The 12,582-nt window shown below is 45.9% G+C and overlaps 1 protein-coding gene across 1 annotated transcript in view; it reads left to right on the top strand.

Annotated features, from left to right (window-relative positions):
- The window catches only part of LOC311139825 (coronin-7-like), a gene marked incomplete at its 3' end in the record, with an annotated part of 77,133 nt that overhangs the window by 21,476 nt on the left and 43,075 nt on the right, over positions 1-12,582 (top strand). Inside the window, exon 7 of the mRNA XM_084174801.1 lies at positions 4,839-4,889. Coding sequence (XP_084030927.1) covers positions 4,839-4,889 — 51 coding nt within the window. The remainder of the gene's footprint in view (positions 1-4,838; positions 4,890-12,582) is intronic.

The raw sequence follows: 12,582 nt of genomic DNA, 5'->3' as shown, positions 1-12,582 counted from the left end.
ATTTTCCTGGCACCACACTCCCAGAGCCCTCACCTCCTCCCTGTAGGCGGTCTCGTCATTGTTGGTAATCAAGCCTACTACTGTTGTTTCGTCTGCAAACTTGATGATTGAGTTGGAGGCGTGCTTGGCCACGCAGTCATAGGTGAACAGGTAGTACAGGAGGGGGCTGAGCACGCACCCCTGAGGGGCCCCAGTGTTGAGGATCAGCGAAGTGGAGATGTTGTTTCCTACCTTCACCACCTGGGGGCGGCCCGTCAGGAAGTCCAGGACACAGTTGCACAGGGCGGGGTTCAGACCCAGGGCCTCAAGCTTAATGATGAGCTTGGAGGGTACTATGGTGTTGAATGCTGAGCTATAGTCAATGAACAGCATTCTTACATAGGTATTCCTCTTGTTCAGGTGGGATAGGGCAGTGTGCAGTGTGATGGCGATTGCATCGTCTGTGGATCTATTGGGGTGGTAAGCAAATTGAAGTGGGTCTAGGGTGACAGGTAAGGTAGATGTGTCACATACAGACATTCATAGATAATCTGGTTGGATTCGCTGAGACAGAGAGAGAGCCTTGGGTGGCTTGTGTTCATTAGGCACCAAACATAAAAATGTATATCTTTGATTGAAACAGGGAGGGACTACCTGAACTTGTGCAATAAGAAACGCTAATTTTAGATTTCTGTTGCAAAACATTTTAAAATGTTTCCATAAGGAACATTACCTTTTAGTAGACCAAGCAGGATCAAAACCTACAGAGAAGACAGGCTGTCATATGACTCTGTGTGTTGAACAGTTGTGTGTGTCAGACTGGGTGTCATTTTCCCATGTTTTATTCCCAGTGACCAGAAAGGAGTTGGCCCATCAGTCAGTCAGTAATGGCCCGTGCTCAGACCAGCATTACTCTTGACATGATGATAGTCCTTAGGAGGGCTGCTGCTGGCCTGAGAGAGTGGAGGGGGGTATAAAGCGGGAGAGAGTGAGTGAGAGAGAAAGAGACCGAGCGAGAGAGGCAGAGAGATGGACAGAGAAGAAAGAGAAAAAGCGAAAGACAGAAAAAGAAAGGGAGAAACAGAGTGGAGGAGAAATGTGACACTAGATTAGAGTGTCTGGGTTCCAGAGGTTCTGCCCTCTCTAGGTTGACTGAGACCAGGGGTGTAGTTTAACTCAATGGGCCCTTCAATCTCTCCAATCACCTTCATTAAAGCAAATAGGCCCTGCCAACATGTGTGTTCAATTGGGGCCGGGCTCAACCAAGTGGGTGAACGTAGGGGTGTGCTACGTCAGATGAAGGGAGACTGTGGCCATCCATCCGTCAACGAGTGAGCAGCACTCATCATGACAGGCCTGGGGTGTGTTCATTAGGCGCTAAATGGAAGAAACTACCAATAAGAAACGCTCATTTTCGTTTTCTGTTTCAAAATGTTTTGCTATGGTGTGCTCTAATACATTCTACCCAGATTTAGGGGCCTAGAGACACATATTCCATCAAGGGCTGTAACAGACAGATTTTAAACACTGCAGTTCACCATCTCTATCCTGTTCCATCAATCCTACACCAAAACAGAAACAGTTCCTATACCATTCCTCTCTCACTACCTCTCTGTTTGTCTTCATGTACTGAGCAGCTCCTTTCACTTTCACCCCATGCTGTTGTCTGCAGCAGCAGGCATGAACTCTCTGTGGAGTCCTATAGCTTCTGTTAAAATGGGTTTTTCACAGTGAGCAGATATTCCCCTTTTCTCTTCATATTGGATATACTTTTTATCCAGCTCTGTTTAATAGACACACACACACACACACACTCCCATGATTTAAGAAAAGTTATTAGTTATTATCAGTGTGTGAACCAACTCCTCCTGATGTCACACAGTCTGGACTGTCAGTCACTGGTGATTGACACTGTTTTTTTTGTGGGGAGTTGCCATGGACGACTGGAAAGGGGAGGTTGTTTGTGTGTGTGTGTGTGTGTGTGTGTGTGTGTGTGTGTGTGAAAGCTCTACAGCAGGGTAGAACTCATTAACAGCAGCCTGAGAATGAGGTGAGCTCAATGCTGCTTTGATTAAACAGCTGCACTCTCTGCACACACACACACTTGTGTTTGTGTTAGGGAGAGTGGGCACCCCATCTGTGCATTTATGAGAAAGGGTGGATCGTGCGTGCGTGTGTGCGTGCGTGCCTGTGCGTGCGTGCCTGTGCGTGTTTAAAGCCAATAGGTTATTGTCAGGAGGTTATGAGGGTCTGTTTGACTGTTTGAGTGTGTCTGCATGTGACTGACTCTCATCTAGGTGTTTGCAGCCAGATAGTTTCCCCTCCGGCAGATGACTTTGTTTGTTGTGAGTACACTGAATAGTTCTCTGTTGGCAAGGGTAGTGTGTGTGTGCGGGTGTGTGTACACGGGTGTGTGTCTGTGTGTTTGTAATGTGTTAAGGTCAGTAAGGGCAGTCTCTAGGGGCGACGGTTGATGATCTGTCCACCCTGCCTAGTCTGCTGTGTTTTCCCTGCTGTGTCTGTGTGTGTGTGTGTCGCTCGGATTGGGCCTGGCACTGTGGTCTCTGAGCCCTGGCTGAAGCCTGGGTCACAGAGACCCAAAGCCACAGCCTTAGGCTACACTAACCTCTGGGTGGGCTTCCACCACACACACACACACACACACACACACACAAACACACACACAAACAGAGCTGTAGGATTAGGAAAAGCCCTGTTTGTTATTCCAAGCAGTAAACAGCAAATAAATCCATCATCCAAAGTGGCGACTGCTGGGGGAAAACACACACACACACACACTTTGAACTCGGTCTTTGAAGGCAAGGCCAGGGGAACCCCTTCCTCTCAACAATCCCTTTCTTCAACTTTGATTTCAGCTGGGGTGTGTGTGTGTGTGTGTGTGTGTGTGTCTCACAGAAAGGTTAATGCTGGTCTGCCTGCCTGTCTGCCTGCCTGTCTGCCTGCCTGTCTTCCTGTTTTCTGGTTATGTGTGTCTGTTGGCTATATGTGTGTGTAAGTGCACAGAAACCTGAGTCCTTGTATCAGTCAGTGTCATTGCCGTGATTATTTCTGACATGTAATGATGTCTTAGTGGGGTTTGTGTTTGGTCTAAGGGTTATTATAGTTATTACCTGTTATTATGCTGTGTGTTTCTGTCAGTGGTTGTTAACTGTGATATCTGAGCCCTCTGTCGTGAGTGGCACACACACACACACACACCAGGACAGGAATGTCCCCGGCCACAGCCTGTTCCCATTACACCCCATTTCCTCTCAATCACAGAGAATCCCCACTCTGATTGGTTGGCCTGATTACTGCCGTGTGCTGATGGTCAGTGGGGGTGAAGTGAAGTGGGGGTAGGGTAAAGGGGGGTTGGGGGGGACGCAATAGGACAAGGAGGGGTCACTGGAATACTGCTCTATGATCAGGGCCGCTATTCATAAAGCATCTCCGAGTAGGAGTACTGATTTAGGATCAGTTTTTCATTTTAGATCATAATAAATACCATTATATGGACAGGTAGGACCTGATCCTAGATCAGCATCTCCTACTCTGAGATGTTCTATGGAAAAGGGCTCAGAGGATCAGTCAGATCTGATACATATACAGGGCCCAGAGTTTTACCAGTTCAGACCACATGGTCAGGAACACCTTCTGGCTCCAGTTACATAGTCTGCTGTAACTCCTGGCTCCAGTAATATAGTCCGAGAAGGTTTGAATCCTAAGCAACCTGCATACACATTGTTTGAAGTACAATAGACCAACATAGCTACTGTAGTAGGTCAAAGCTGTGTGCTGGAAAACCTTGGTAGAGCATGGATGGAGTAGGCATTGTGGTGCTCATGTGAATTTCCTTAATTTTATTAGGTACACCCATCTAGTATGGGTTTGGACTTCCCTTTGCCTCCAGCCTGAATTCTTTGGGGCATGGAAACATTGTTGAATTGGTATCAAGGGATCTAACATGTGCCAGGAAAACATTCCCTACACCACCGCCACCAGCCTGTACCGTTGACACCAGGCAGAATGGGGCCATGGACTCATGCTGCTTTACGCAAAATCCTGACTATGCCATCAGCATGACGCAACAGGAACCAGGATTCATCGGACCAGGCAATGTTTTTCCACTCCTCAATTGTCCAGTGCTGGTGATCGCATCCCCACTGGAGCAGCTTCTTCTTGTTTTTAGCTAATAGGAGTGTAACCCGGTGTGGTTGTCTGCTGCAATAGCCCATCTGTGACAAGACCGACGAGTTGTGCGTTCCGAGACGCCGTTCTGCACACCACTGTTGTACTGCGCCGTTATTATTGTACTGCACCGTGAAAAGCCCAGGAGGCCGGCTGTTTCTGAGATACTGGAACCGGTGCGCGCCTTGCACCGACGATCATACCACGCTTAAAGTCGCTTAGGTCATTTGTTTTGCCCACTGAATGCCTCGATGCCTGTCTGCCTGTTTTATATAGCAAGCCACGGTCACGTGACTCATTGTCTGTAGGAGCGAACCATTTTCGTGAACGGGGTGGTGTACCTAATAAACTGGCCAGTGAGTGTATTTTTGTCTGCTGAAATGAAATTGTCAGTCATTTCATGGACTATGGGAAGTTATTTCAAGATGTTATAGTGGTTCACTGTAATCATGCATGGCTTCTACAAATACCAGGATAATGCAGTAATTGCACTATTTAAGGCCATAAACATTTTTTGAAGATTTAGAAGAGTAAGAAGAGGACCAATCAGTTTGGGCTTCTGATTCAAATCTAAAGAACTGTTGAAAAAATATTTGTGGCGTTGATTGTGAGTGCTTCTGTGTCATTTTCCAAGTTACCTCAATATGCATCTTTCCTCTCCTCTTTTCTAGGACAAAAAGCTGCGAGTCTTTGACCCAAGAGCCCAGCTGACACCTGTTCAGGTAAGTCACTCTACTGGACTCCACATCTCCCCTAACCCACACCAACAAACCAGAGCCATCATTCATTTCCATCCATCCAGTGAATGGAGGCTGCTGCTTGTCAGGGCTCATAGAATGAATGAGTAGATTAACAGTGAACAGGGGTGATACAGTGGGGAGAACAAGTATTTGATACACTGCTGATTTTGCAGGTTTTCCTACTTACAAAGCAAGTAGAGGTCTGTAATTTTTATCATAGGTACACTTCAACTGTGAGAGACTGTATCTAAAACAAAAATCCAGAAAATCACATTGTATGATTTTTAAGTAATTAATTTGCATTTTATTGCATTACATAAGTATTTGATACATCAGAAAAGCAGAACTTAATATTTGGTACAGAAACCTTTGTTTGCAATTACAGAGATCATACGTTTCCTGTAGGTCTTGACCAGGTTTACACACACTGCAGCAGGGATTTTGTCCCACAGACCTTCTCCAGATCCTTCAGGTTTCGGGGCTGTTGCTGGGCAATACGGACTTTCAGCTCCCTCCAAAGATTTTCTTTTGGGTTCAGGTCTGGAGACTGGCTAGGCCACTCCAGGAACCTTGAGATGCTTCTTACGGAGCCACTCCTTAGTTGCCCTGGCTGTGTGTTTCGGGTCGTTGTCATGCTGGAAGACCCAGCCACGACCCATCTTCAATGCTCTTACTGAGGGAAGGAGGTTGTTGGCCAAGATCTCGCGATACATGGCCCCATCCCTCCTCCCCTCAATACGGTGCAGTCGTCCTGTCCCCTTTGCAGAAAAGCATCCCCAAAGAATGATGTTTCCACCTCCATGCTTCATGGTTGGGATGGTGTTCTTGGGGTTGTACTCATCCTTCTTCTTCCACCAAACACGGCGAGTGGAGTTTAGCCCAAAAAGCTCTATTTTCTGTCTCATCAGACCACATGACCTTCTCCCATTCCTCCTCTGGATCATCCAGATGGTCATTGGCAAACTTCAGACGGGCCTGGACATGCGCTGGCTTGAGCAGGGGGACCTTGCGTGCGCTGCAGGATTTTAATCCATGACGGCGTAGTGTGTTACTAATGGTTTTCTTTGAGACTGTGGTCCCAGCTCTCTTCAGGTCATTGCCCAGGTCCTGCCGTGTAGTTCTGGGCTGATCCCTCACCTTCCTCATGATCATTGATGCCCCACGAGGTGAGATCTTGCATGGAGCCCCAGACCAAGGGTGATTGACCGTCATCTTGAACTTCTTCCATTTTCTAATAATTGCGCCAACAGTTGTTGCCTTCTCACCAAGCTGCTTGCCTATTGTCCTGTAGCCCATCCCAGCCTTGTGCAGGTCTACAATTTTATCCCTGATGTCCTTACACAGCTCTCTGGTCTTGGCCATTGTGGAGAGGTTGGAGTCTGTTTGATTGAGTGTGTGGACAGGTGTCTTTTATACAGGTAACGAGTTCAAACAGGTGCAGTTAATACAGGTAATGAGTGGAGAACAGGAGGGCTTCTTAAAGAAAAACTAACAGGTCTGTGAGAGCCGGAATTCTTACTGGTTGGTAGGTGATCAAATACTTATGTCATGCAATAAAATGCAAATTAATTACTTAAAAATCATACAATGTGATTTTCTGGATTTTTGTTTTAGATTCCGTCTCTCACAGTTGAAGGGTACCTATGATAAAAATTACAGACCTCTACATGCTTTGTAAGTAGGAAAACCTGCAAAATCGGCAGTGTATCAAATACTTGTTCTCCCCACTGTACATTCTGTATGACTGTGACCTGCAGTGGGAGTAGGACCTGGCTCTCTGTGACTTTGTCTTGGAGGTCAGCGGTCAGCCTGACCCTCTGAGAACTGCCGGACCAGGGATCAGAGGGTTAAAGTGTGTTACTCTGTGTGTCTCTGTGTGACACTTCACTAGATGGAGAACTACAGGCATGGTCAGCTCTCCATCTCTTTCTTCTCTGTGTCGATTTAAAATGGCCGACCTCCAGACCACCATACCCTTCCCTCTGGAAGCTGCCCTGTCAGTCTGTAGGCCTCGCCCCACACTGTGCTGTGGTGGGATGGTGAAGGGTGAAGTTGCCCCTACAAGCTGATCCCAGATCTGTACGTAGGGGAAACTTCACCATGGAGCGTGGTGGGATGTCCTAGTCCCACTGAAAAACATGGTGGCTTTGGCCCAAAGCTCTCACCACTGTCCCTTCTTCCTGATTTATTTAAGTATTGATTCATTAGAACTGTACACAAGCTGGTTACCCGTGGGAACCAAGGGAAACATTATGAATGGTGTTGTTGGAGTTGGTGCGACCGTGAACCTTTGTGACCACTGGTTACTTCCTTACTGGGATTTATTGGAGTTGTTGACGATGGCAATCCTGTCCCAGCTTTTGGCCAACCAATGGTACTCCATCACAACCAGCAGGAATGGGGAACTGAGTGGAATTGAGGAGGGGGCACTCTCTCACACACACACACACACACACACACACACACACACACACACACAGAGGAGGGTTAGCAACATTGAGAAATTATTCTCACACTTTTCGGCGGCGGACGTCAAAGGGACCTCCCAGAGAGATGTCATTAGTGATCTAGTCCCTGTGTTAGGCTCCGTCTGCCATCTGTAAACAGAGACTGGCTGGAAAAACAATAAATGCCGATGCCAGCAGATTAAATATTACACACCGCTCAGCGCCCACCGCCCTGATGTAAATACCTGGAGGACAGCTCACTGCCAAAGAGGGTTTGTGTGTGTGTGTGTGTGTGTGTGTGTGTGTGTAGCTCTGACACCTTTGTGAAAGGATTACTGTTTCAGAGGCCTCTGTGCTGACTTACGTCAGACACCTTGTCAGAAAGGAAGTTGAAAAAAGTTACATATGGATTATTCTGGACGTGGCCTTGGGCTGTGTGTACATGAGTCTCTCTGTCTCTGTCTCTGTCTCTGTCTCTCTGTCTCTCTGTCTCTCTGTCTCTCTGTCTCTCTGTCTCTCTGTCTCTCTGTCTCTCTGTCTCTCTGTCTCTCTGTCTCTCTGTCTCTCTGTCTCTCTGTCTCTCTCTCTCTCTCTCTCTCTCTGTCTCTCTCTGTCTCTCTGTCTCTCTGTCTCTCTGTCTCTCTCTCTGTCTCTCTGTCTCTCTGTCTCTCTGTCTCTCTCTCTGTCTCTCTGTCTCTCTGTCTCTCTGTCTCTCTGTCTCTCTCTCTGTCTCTCTGTCTCTCTGTCTCTCTGTCTCTCTGTCTCTCTGTCTCTCTCTGTCTCTGTCTGTCTCTCTCTGTCTCTGTCTGTCTCTGTCTGTCTCTCTGTGTGTGTAGTTTTTACTGTGAGTGTGTTTGCTGAATCAATGTGAGAGAGGATAACTGGCTCCAGTCCAAATGTTTGAACCCTCCAATACAGTATTTACCTTAGGTGTGTCAGTCAGTCAGAGACTGGAGAACCTTTCTGACAACATCTCCAGCTTTTAAACAACAGGACAGCACTCCAATGGACTACTTCAATTCCCCTCTGTTTGTGGATGCGTTTGGCAATGGAACCATTGTTAGAAATGAACTGCTACTCAAATGACTCAGAATTCCTGCGTTTGGATAAAAACCATTGTGAAACCCAAGCAAAACCTGTTGGAATGTTTTCAGTTTGCTCTTTTAAGGGTTCTTGCTCGTTAGCTTGGATCGGAGTAAGACTTTGTGAAGGGTCCACATGTCTAGAACTCCGGACCCAGGGCTTCGGAACACACACACACACACACACACACACACTCTTACACTCTCATATTCATCAAGAGGACCTGCTAAGTGTGCTATAGTTAAACCAGAAAGCCCCAGCCCCATCATCTCAGCCCCCTTGACAGCTTTCGGATGTCTCTCTGGAGAACGTGAGAAGGAGCGCCACACCCATTAACACCATGTTGGGTGGTAGAGTAGACTTTAACGAGCGGAGCGGTGGTTCATCCTAACATCCTATCATACAGGTGGTGTCCCAAATGGCACCCTATTCTCTTTATAGTGCACTACTTTTGACCAGGGCCCATAGTGCTCAGGTCAGAAGTAGTGCACTATATAGGAGAAAGGGGGCCATTTGGCAGGAACCCGATGAGGCTGGTTATTGGGCCGGATCGAGGGTGTGAATCCATTTAATGTATACATGGGTCTCAGAGTACTGTTAAACACAGCATTACATTACAGTTAACACTTGGAATCTGACAGACATGGTTTCCGACGACGGTTTGGTCTTCGATGTCATTGTGATGCCCCCAGATTGTTTGTTTATGTCAACTTAAAGGGCCAGTGTGATATTAGCAGACAGTTTTTATATTTTAAATGAATGATACTCATTTATTGTTGAAGGATATCCCTTATGAATGCTATCCAAAGCTGATTTTAAGTGGTAACATTTCTCCAGCCCCATCTGAGGTTTATAGCAAATCAAGTGGTGGGGCTACTGTTTTGTTGTTTTTAAATTACACAGTGGGCCTTTAAGATGCATTCCACCAGGGTGTCTGGCTTGTCTTCTGCCCCCACAATGCATTGTAACAACTCTGTCTTGATTTGATGGCAGCGTATTGCCGGCGAGGCCACAATATAAACAGTACTGGTGTCAAAACTGTCTCAACTTTGCCGCACAGTTTATGTCTCGAACCTCATAGATAACTAGGTTTTTATCTTCACGCGAGACTGAACCGTTGTTCCCTCATCAAGTGAGGCCACAGAGCACTGCACCACAATCCGCTGTTGGATATCGGAGGAAAGCCGCCCTGGGTTCAAACACTATTTAAAATAAAATAAAATTGTATTTGTCACATGCACCGAATACAACAGGTGTAGACTTTACCATGAAATGCTTACTTACGAGCCCTTTCCCAACAATGCAAAGTTAAAAAAGTAAGAAAATTAGCAAATAGAAAATACTAACACAATAAATAACAATAACGAGGCTATATACAAATCTTTGTATAAGTCTATTGGTCCAGACAAGCTCAATCTAGCACATAATCTAGTATTTGAAATGATTTCCAATAGTGTTTGATCCCAGGTCTGGAGGAAAGCTGGTAACTATTAAAGGGAGGATCTCCTCTAAAGGAGGTGAGAAGTGATGAAGTGTTTTGACTTCACTAAACAAATCATGTCATCGTTCAACAGGCGTTCAGTGCAGCAGTACCATCCAGGGCTATATCTTGGAGAGGATTTTGGACTGTGTCCTGATTCCACCCCTAGCCAAATCTGGGTGAAGTGGTTGTTAGAGGAGTTTGCTTGCTAAAGCACTGTTGACCGGGCTAGCATTCATTCAGTGCAGTACCATCCAGGGGCATATGGAGCAGATTTTTGACCGTGTCCTGTTCAACCCTAGCCTGGACGCCAAACCTGTTGCTTTAGCCAACTCCTATGTTCATTTGGCATTACAATGACCATATGAGTTTGCAAGATGGCTGAAACAGATCTGGGACCAGGCTACTTCCACCTTAGCCCTGATGCCAAACTTGGGTGTGCTTTAGCCTACTCTTTCTATAGCCTTAACCTTCGTTACGGCAGTTTGCTTGCTTAAGCATAACCATATGGGGAGACCATGCTACATGTAGCTTCTACCCAGCTTGTAGCTACAGTATACCTCAAAGCTGGCCCACCATCTCTCTGGTTCCCACTATGGCCAAGCTGCCAAGTCAAAATGGGCTTTATTCGTGAAAATGTATGAAATCAAAAACGTGTGTTTTGCTCTTAATTTAGGGGTGGTTTAGGCATAAGGTTCAGGGTTAAGTTTAGGATGGACATGATTAAGTTCCCTTATAGGCAGGTGGAGTAAATATATAGGCAGTAATTGTAGCTGTGATTTTTGCTGTACTTACGGGGAAAGAGAGCGAGCTGGGTAATTTAGGCTTTGGACAGGAGGAGACGTATTCAAACTGTGTGTGTGTGTGTGCATGCGCGCATGCATAGTGTACATTTAGATAGCTGGTACGGGTTGTGTTTGTGTGTTGTTCTCAGAATCTCTCCCAGCTGAAACGTGCCGTTTTGATCTTAGGTTGTTTTCCACATAGTCCCTTTCAGACAATTTTTGTGAACTCAGTGTTGTTCACTTCATTTTTTGTGCAGTGACGAAGACTCCAAAGGAACTCAGACCCCTCAATAGAGCCCCCCCGAAGCGAACCGAACTGAGACCATCTCGAGATGTGGTCTGAGTTCGGTTCGCTTGAATTCCACGATCCGGTTCCCTTTTTTAGGGCAGTGTGAACACAAAGCTCCCCAGGTTCAGTTGTTAATTATTCTCGCACCACACACTAGATCAGGGTTTTCCAAACTCGGTCCTATAGGCTAAGAGAGCATCATAAGCTGTTAATTCTATTGTGGGGGTTTGAATAGTGTGAGAAGACCACAACATATTTGGTGAGAATCACCAATATCAATTCTAGCTCTTATTAAAGGGCAGTAGCCTACATTGGGTGTACAATTTTCAATTACAGCATTATTTAATCTGCAGTTATTCTTCTGCTATTAATTCTGTTACCGATAATATTTACATGTTAATAGTATCGTCTGATTACAATTATTATGTCTCATAATTGCAATTCATTAGCTTCCAAAATGTAAGTCCGATGACATGTTCTGATTTAAATGGCTTGTCCTGCACTTTGTAAAATCCCAGAGTGTATTGATTGAATGTTGGAAAAAGATATTGGTTCCTTTCTAAACATAGCAATGTGAATGCAAAGTGGACTGAGTTATTTAGTTTTTTTTAACCCAGAGTTCACTTTAAAGAGGACTGAGATTGGTTCTTTTAAAGAGGATTATATGTGAAAACACCCTTATTTTACATTTGACTACCTTTCCCTGCTTGATATTTATCTGGCTCTGTCTGTATGTCTCCATCTCCCCATGGCTCTGTACTTTCCCTAATCATCCCCAAAATGTACGCCTAGTCTCCCTTCCTAGAGGCATCTACTGACCTCCCTAGCGAGGCCTCTTCCCTGTCCATACTTAGTTACAAGGTGTGCGTGTGTGTGTGTTTTGAAATTACTGAGCTGAAAATACTCCTCATACTTTTGGGCCGGTGCTGGCTGCAGACACAGAGGCTGTGGTCCCTGGCAGGGAAGAGGAGAGAGGGAGACAGCAAAGGGAATAGTTTCTCTGGATTCTTGGGGGCCAGATTCCTCCATTTGGGCTTCTGCTGCTTTGGGTGAAATTAGAGAGGGCCTAGAATGGGTTTTGGAGGAGAGCACGGGCAGGGCAAAGGAGTGAAAACACACCAGTCTATTGCATTACTGAGACTGGACGCTCCCCTCTCTCTACCCTCTCTCCCCTGTTATTTTAAATATACAGGCTTTGTGTGTGTGTGTGTGTGTGTGTGTGTGTGTGTGTGTGTGACTGCTCAGACTATTATTTTTCATTATAGGAGGTGTGTGTGTGTCTGTGTGCATGTGGATCTCGTGGTCATTCAGACTCGCGTTTGTCATGACAGTAAGTCTAAACTAGCAGTGGGCATGGTGAGCTAGCTTCCAGGCAGTGGTATTTATCATTACAGTAAGTCTAAACTAGCAGTGGGCACGGTGAGCTAGCTTCCAGGCAGTGGTATTTATCATTACAGTAAGTCTAAACTAGCAGTGGGCACGGTGAGCTAGCTTCCAGGCAGTGGTATTTATCATTACAGTAAGTCTAAATTAGCAGTGGATATGGTGAGCTAGCTTCCAGGCAGTGGTATTTATCATTACAGTAAGTCTA

Source organism: Coregonus lavaretus (genome assembly GCF_964263955.1).
Source record: "Coregonus lavaretus genome assembly, chromosome: 2".
Lineage (NCBI taxonomy): Eukaryota > Metazoa > Chordata > Actinopteri > Salmoniformes > Salmonidae > Coregonus > Coregonus lavaretus.
The sequence above is the reverse complement of the archived record's forward strand: the minus strand, read 5'-3'. Positions and strand labels throughout refer to the sequence as shown.